This window comes from Papaver somniferum, chromosome 7 (genome assembly GCF_003573695.1).
Source record: "Papaver somniferum cultivar HN1 chromosome 7, ASM357369v1, whole genome shotgun sequence".
Taxonomy (NCBI): domain Eukaryota; kingdom Viridiplantae; phylum Streptophyta; class Magnoliopsida; order Ranunculales; family Papaveraceae; genus Papaver; species Papaver somniferum.
In genome coordinates, this window is record NC_039364.1 from 213,191,556 (window position 1) to 213,198,197 (window position 6,642).

At 35.9% G+C, this 6,642-nt stretch overlaps 1 protein-coding gene across 1 annotated transcript; it reads right to left on the reverse strand.

Moving 5' to 3' along the window:
• Positions 1-943: 943 nt before the first annotated feature.
• On the reverse strand, positions 944-5,848 carry LOC113293336 (rhodanese-like domain-containing protein 6). The gene is made up of 9 exons (XM_026541998.1): positions 5,644-5,848; positions 3,290-3,347; positions 2,821-3,016; positions 2,640-2,723; positions 2,441-2,546; positions 2,057-2,255; positions 1,884-1,965; positions 1,477-1,705; positions 944-1,305 (listed from the first exon to the last, which is right to left on the reverse strand). The coding sequence occupies exons 4-8, from the start codon at positions 2,667-2,669 to the stop codon at positions 1,601-1,603; spliced, it is 522 nt and encodes a 173-aa protein (XP_026397783.1). The 5' UTR covers positions 2,670-2,723; positions 2,821-3,016; positions 3,290-3,347; positions 5,644-5,848; the 3' UTR covers positions 944-1,305; positions 1,477-1,600.
• Positions 5,849-6,642: the final 794 nt, after the last annotated feature.

A 6,642-nucleotide genomic window follows, 5' to 3' on the forward strand; every position in this document is an offset into this window, starting at 1 on the left:
CCAGGCAGGGCCATTCATCACAGAATTAGTTCAATTTCTTGGTATACCAGAAACATTCTTAATTGTGGCCAACTTCTGCTCCGGGGTTCGAGTGGACTTGACAGCAAAGAATATTATGAGGGACAACAAATTTTTTTGAAATTACAGAGGAGTATGGGGAACATAACTTATTGGTAATTTGGTAAAGTCAGAGAGTCTCTTCCACAAAACAGTACTTCGTAACTGGAAGGATTGTGTTTTATTCCTTCATAGTTCTTAACCGGGTACTCCAAGAGCTGAAAAGCTCCCGATTGTGAGCAAATGTTTGAGTGCTTTGTCCATGATGGCTTGCCGTGAGGTTAATTAGGTTATAGTCTTATAGTGTAAGTCTAAATAGTAAATTGTTGTTGTAAGTCTAATTAGTGTATATATTTTCGAACTTGATTAGCTATTTGGTTAATTACCCTGTAATCCTGTATGGTTTTTTTGATTTGTATATTTGTTGTAGGGTTAATCGACAAAAGTGTTAGTAACGAACGGGTAGGATGTTCGTGAGACATTGAGGCCTGGGAATTATCAAAGAAGAAGTTTCATGCTGAACCACTCAATAGCTGGGTCGATGCAGCTGAGATTCAACTACGGGTCATCGCTAGAACGAGTACTGTAATTGTTGTTTATCCAGATGTCTGAACTTATGTGAAAAAAATTGTTGAATCACTACAGCTGTGTAGCAGTTGCTAACTTTTTACTGTTTGTTGCTAAATCTCGACCGAGTCAACTGAGACTGACCCCAAAAGTCGCGGTAAAAAATTAGCAACTGGCTTCAGCCGTTGCGAAAATATTTGACTAAGTCAACGTAGACCGACTTATGCAAATTTAGCAACAGTTTCTAGCTGTTGCTAATGTTTTGCAACAAAAAAAGGGTAGGTCTTTGTTGACCTGGTCAAAAAATAATTCCCTCCATTCTATTTTATACTGCAACTACCCATGACCCAGAGATTCAATCCATACAATCATATTCTGCAAATACTCATATGCAGTATTGCTTATATTGACATTGATATGTTCAACATTTAAGAAAATTACAAAAGAAGAGAAGAAAACAACTATATGTTCATCTACACATGCATGGTATACATATGAGTTACTCTTGATTTCAATAAGACTAACTTAGTTTAGTGCCGAACTCTAACAACTATGATGATAAAAAGAATTTTGGACACAAAAGTGTAGCAGTACTTACCATCTTACATTCATTAGCTCTATACACTTGTGAGCATCCTTAGTATCTTTAAATCTAACTCCCTGAGGATGGTTCTCGCGTACCTGCAAGCAAAAAAGTAACATGTAAATTTTTTACTCAACAATCAACACTTGTATTGGAACAATCTATGTACAAATTGTAACAACTCTTGTATTCTTTGTAATCTCCAAGACTCCATCGATATATTTCAGACAGGAAAATTAGGAAAAACATCATAAGGGTTCTCGGCGTACCTTAACTAGCTCCACTGGACAAAGTTTCCATTCATTCTGTTCACCACATGTAATCATCTTCTGAGCACCACAGTCTCAAACACCATCTGCTCATGACTTTCAATCTTAATCTCCTAACTGCATTTCAAACACTACTGCATCCCACGCCAACCAGTCCACCTGCAGCTGCAACTTCATCTTGACCAGCACCACTAGCTTCTTTGTATCCAACTGCACCTGCAATTCCAACCTGCAAATCATCTTCTCAGTTTTATGCCAACATGCGTGGGTGTCTTGCTTTGTTTATGATTTTCAACAAACGAGGAGAAAATGAACTGACTAGACAAACTAACATAAAACAAAACCGAAGCTACTCAAAAGGCATGACTAAAGAAAATAATTCTATTAAAGTATTTAGGTTATTTTACCTGTAAGACGTTTTCGAAACCATGACCTTTGGATCTAATATAGGTTGATGCCATCTCGCATCTTATTCCACCAGTGCAATACCTGTAAAGAGCGACAAAATGAATAATAAATTAGTATAGTGAATATGGGGGTGACATGTGAGATAGAGTATGGTGATTTTATGAACTCTTACATGAGAACGGATTTGCCTTGCAACTGCTCTGCATGACTATTGATCCAAGAAGGTAGATCACTATATTTCCTAATTTCTGGATCAAGAGTTTCTACATTGGAGGTTTCAAACTTTCCAATTCTTGTTTCATATACATTCCTTGCATCTAACAAAATAACTGGTTTACCCCCAGATTGACCCTCACTCTCCAAATTATTTCCTGCATGATAACACCTCCAAAATCAACAATTTTACCATGACATGACATTATCAAATGCTTAACGGAAAAGTTCATTTCAACAATGCACTGTAATCACAAATATGAAGGTTACATCGTATTCTTATCTACACAATACTCTAAACTATGGTAATATAGAGAGTAAAGTCAAATCAACAGTTACATACCGGCACCATGAAGAACCGAATGAAACTCAGCTGCTGACAAATGCCTCCCAGCATTTGATATTGCTGGTGACTCCAAAAGAGGTTGCGAGCTAAACGTAACTAATTCCTATAAACATTATAATGATCAATAATCAGCAACTCAATAAGACCCATATATTGCATCTCTGCTTGCAAATTCAGCTAAGATTCACATCACCACCTTACTAACAGCAAGCACACACAGCTTCATTTCACCATTCCTAACTGCAGCTTCATAACCACTTAGATTGATTGGACCTTTAGACTGAAAAAAACAGCTCAAATCAATACAAGAGCAAAAGGTATGTTGGGCCGACACCATTTTCAAATATCCGTAAAAGAGCAAAAGGTATGTTGCTTACCAGAGAAAGGTCGTCAACGGCATAATCCGGCAGCAAAAAGATCAGTAAGTGTAATACCTCGCAAGAAAGTGAATCCAAAGGTTAATATCAACAAATTTCAGCAAAAATGGGCTCCAAGCATAACCAAATGAACTTACCAGGGATTGATATACCCCGGGTGGCTACTAGCTTCAGTTGACCTTATACTCCTGCACAACTACAAACATATACATATACAAGAACCACACAAATGCAAGAAGTAAAATTCATTCACACATATAAAGGTATGTTGTTTTAAAAACAAGATGTATGTTTACAAAATTTACATAGTACAGGTTTTTTTGCTGTGTCATGAATTTAACACAAAAAGATACTAAAGTTCATGATTTCAGAAAAGATATAATCTCAGAATTTACTGTGACAAAAAGGAATAACACCTGAGACCACATTGTTTCTTTCATTTTGTTTATTTAAGATACAAAGAACTCACTCAATCCAAAGATAGCATTGACCTTTCTCGAATCCGTCCTCGGCAGCTGCCGGTTCACCTGTATCCAAAAGAAACAACCACAATGAACACGGCCCAGTGGAGGAAAAACATCATAACAGAAAAAACTTCAAGAAGATCAAACTGGACAGTGATGTATAGAAGGCACACATATGATTCACATCCTTTCGTTGGAGCTGTCGCCCTAGTAAAAGTATAACAAAATTACAACTACATCCTTTCGTTCTAATCCTACCCTTTCCTTCTAAGCATTCAAGTATATCAAAACCAATACAAATTTTCTGAAAACGACTCACACCCATATGATTCACATCCCTGATCTTTCACATTTATCAACGATCATTACACGAAAACACTGTCAATTCTCTCCTAATCTTTAGTTCGAACCATGAAATCCTATACTAATCAATGCAAATAAAAATCAATCAAAAATAATAAATGCTTTTCAAACTAACAATATGCGGTATATCAAAACTCAATGGAATCACAAGAATACTCATTAATCGGTAATTCCCGATATGAATTAAGGTAAATCTAAAAGGGCTAATAGTTTCATGAATAAATAATATGGAACTTTTCACCTAGAGAGAAACTATAGTTAGGTCAAATGCTCTTAAATTACTCAGCGAAAGGTGCAAATCTATATTAGGTGCATAAAACTTATCATCTTGTGGCAAAATCAACTTGGGAGTCGAAACTAGAGTTCATAAACTAGTAAACATGATCTACACTGTTTGTAGACTTGACCAGTCCAGTTCCACCAATGCTAGATACAATTTAGTACACTATTTTGGTAAAAAAAATTTGTCAAATTGAACCTAAACAGCAGGAGAGAGATGATTCTTTGCTGTTTTACACAAAATCATGTTCCACTAAAGTGACTGCTCAATCAGCTAAATTCAGATTCTCATAAATCATCAATTCTCCACTTATCTTTAGTACAACTTCAACATTGTGCCACTCAATATCAGGTAAAGACATTTAACATCTAAAACGATTCAAGAATGTTCAATCCATAATTCCAAACTGAAACCAACCATAAAAATAAGAAGTAAGAGCTAAGCACGTGCAACTAAACATACACAGCATACTAAAAAAAACATAAAGACTGACATTCTCAACGCACAAGAACTCAACAACTAGACTTCTAACACAATTTTTGAAAGATATATCACGCCCTATTAACCATTGTCATACAAAAATACTGTGTTTCTCCACTAATCCAGGGAAAAACATGAAACCTTCTACTAATCAATCAATCACATAGATGGTCTAAGATACCTAATAAATTCTAACTGCATGGCCCAAACAGGTAACTTCACTTAAGTTAACTAATCCCAACAATCTTAACCTACATTTTTATCTATTCACTTCGTTTTTTTGACGTAATACTAATCAGATTACGAAAATTGACTACCACATCCACCCCCAACATACATTTTCCATATTACAATTGATGTATAGAAACCAAAGCAACTTCGAAAAAGAATTAAAGTTACAAATTAACTATCAGTGCAAGTCTATCAGCTTATTTCAAACTTATTCAACATTGCTTCTAGATGACTGTCACTAAGAAAAAATCACATCTTTCATCAACACTGACATGATATATACTGACCAGACTCAAACAAAAAACAAGAGGTACAAGCTTTCTTTCACAAAAAACATAAAAAGCGAAGCCTAAGTATCAATCATTAACAAACATAAAAACGAAACTTAAGTCAAGAAACTTCTAGACTGCTAGCTTGTCAGACAATTTGCATTACTGTGACTTATGAAAACATTTTTGTGTATTTTACCATAGAACCAACAGAAGCATATGACAGGACAAAACTGGAGAGACCCAATCTCTGAATATTACCATGAACATAGTTTAAATTTTAGGGGTCTAAACCCCACTGCAACTATCCAAATAAAAATAAAAATAAAAATTGAAGGAAAAAATAAAGTAAGAAGATACAGAACCTTAACTATCAAATCTACCAAACCAAAAATTTGCAAAATACATAAAACCCTAAGTATCAATCGACCAAAATCCACAAAATAGTACATCATTAATCGATTTACACAAAAAGACACAAAAATCTTAACTTTCAAACCCTAACTATGAACCAAACCCTGACAGAAGTAACATACATCATCAATCGTTTTAACCAAAGAAATAACAAAAATAGCATACATCATTAATCGATTGAAACAGAAAAACACAATACCCTAACTATCAATCTACCAAACCCTAACAGAAATAACATCAATCTACCAAACCCTAACATAAATAGCATCATCATTAAAATAACATCATCAATCGATCAAACCCTAGTAATTATCATCCATACCTAACTTGCTTCAATGGCAGAAGAGTGTTTCAATGGCGTGAAAGTTTTGTTGGAAATATTGACAACAATTGAAAAAATACTTTGAAAAATACTTAGCTCGAACCAATGGTTGATTTCTGATGCAGTAGCAAATTGTCGCAGAATAATAGAGGCAGTATGATATACGCTGTACTAAAGACAATATTCGCTGGCTACTCCTCGTGTAGAGAGATGCTATAGCCCTATCGACGAGATGCTTTCAGGATACAACTATCGTTAGCGTTCCTCATTGTAGCATACAAGAGAACACCCTTAGAACTTGGCAGCAATGATTAACAAAACTTAAAACAGAGAAAACTGGGTAGTAACTGTTTCCAGAAAACAAAGGAGCAGAAGAAGAGATTTTTCTCTGTTATATGTAATTGAGCTGAAAACTCCTCTCTTATATAGTATTCAAGAAAAATTTGGACGTTAGAAATAATGGAATAAGATTCCCATGCGCATGACAAAAGAGGGACAAAGATTCTCACTTTGTCAGGAAAACAGTCACTCAGAAAACTGTGTAAAAGAAAAGGCTGTAAAACTGCTGATTAGAAGACTGTGTAAAGTGAAAATTTTTGTCTGTCCAAGAGAAGCATGCGAACAGAAAACAATGTATGTTTTTGTCAGTCAACAAAGAAACACGCGTGGCAGACAAATCAGTCAACAAAGAAGCACGCGTGTCAGACACATAAGACAAGAGAAGATTCTTTTACATGTATGGAAACCCATAAGAAAAGAAAAACCCGTAAGAAAACTTTCAGCAAAAAGATAGGATCTAGTGAACCCACACCCACACCCGGACCCGACCCGACCCGCCCTCCCGACCGGACGGACGACGGCGTGCGTGCTTCGGTGCGAAGTACCGCGCGTACGGGAAAGGCAACCTTGCCCTAGTCTAGGTCTTCTCCCTCACACAAAAGTGTGTTGACCCAAAGGGCCATGCCCTTTAGCCAATTCTGTGGTATTTAAGTCTAAAAC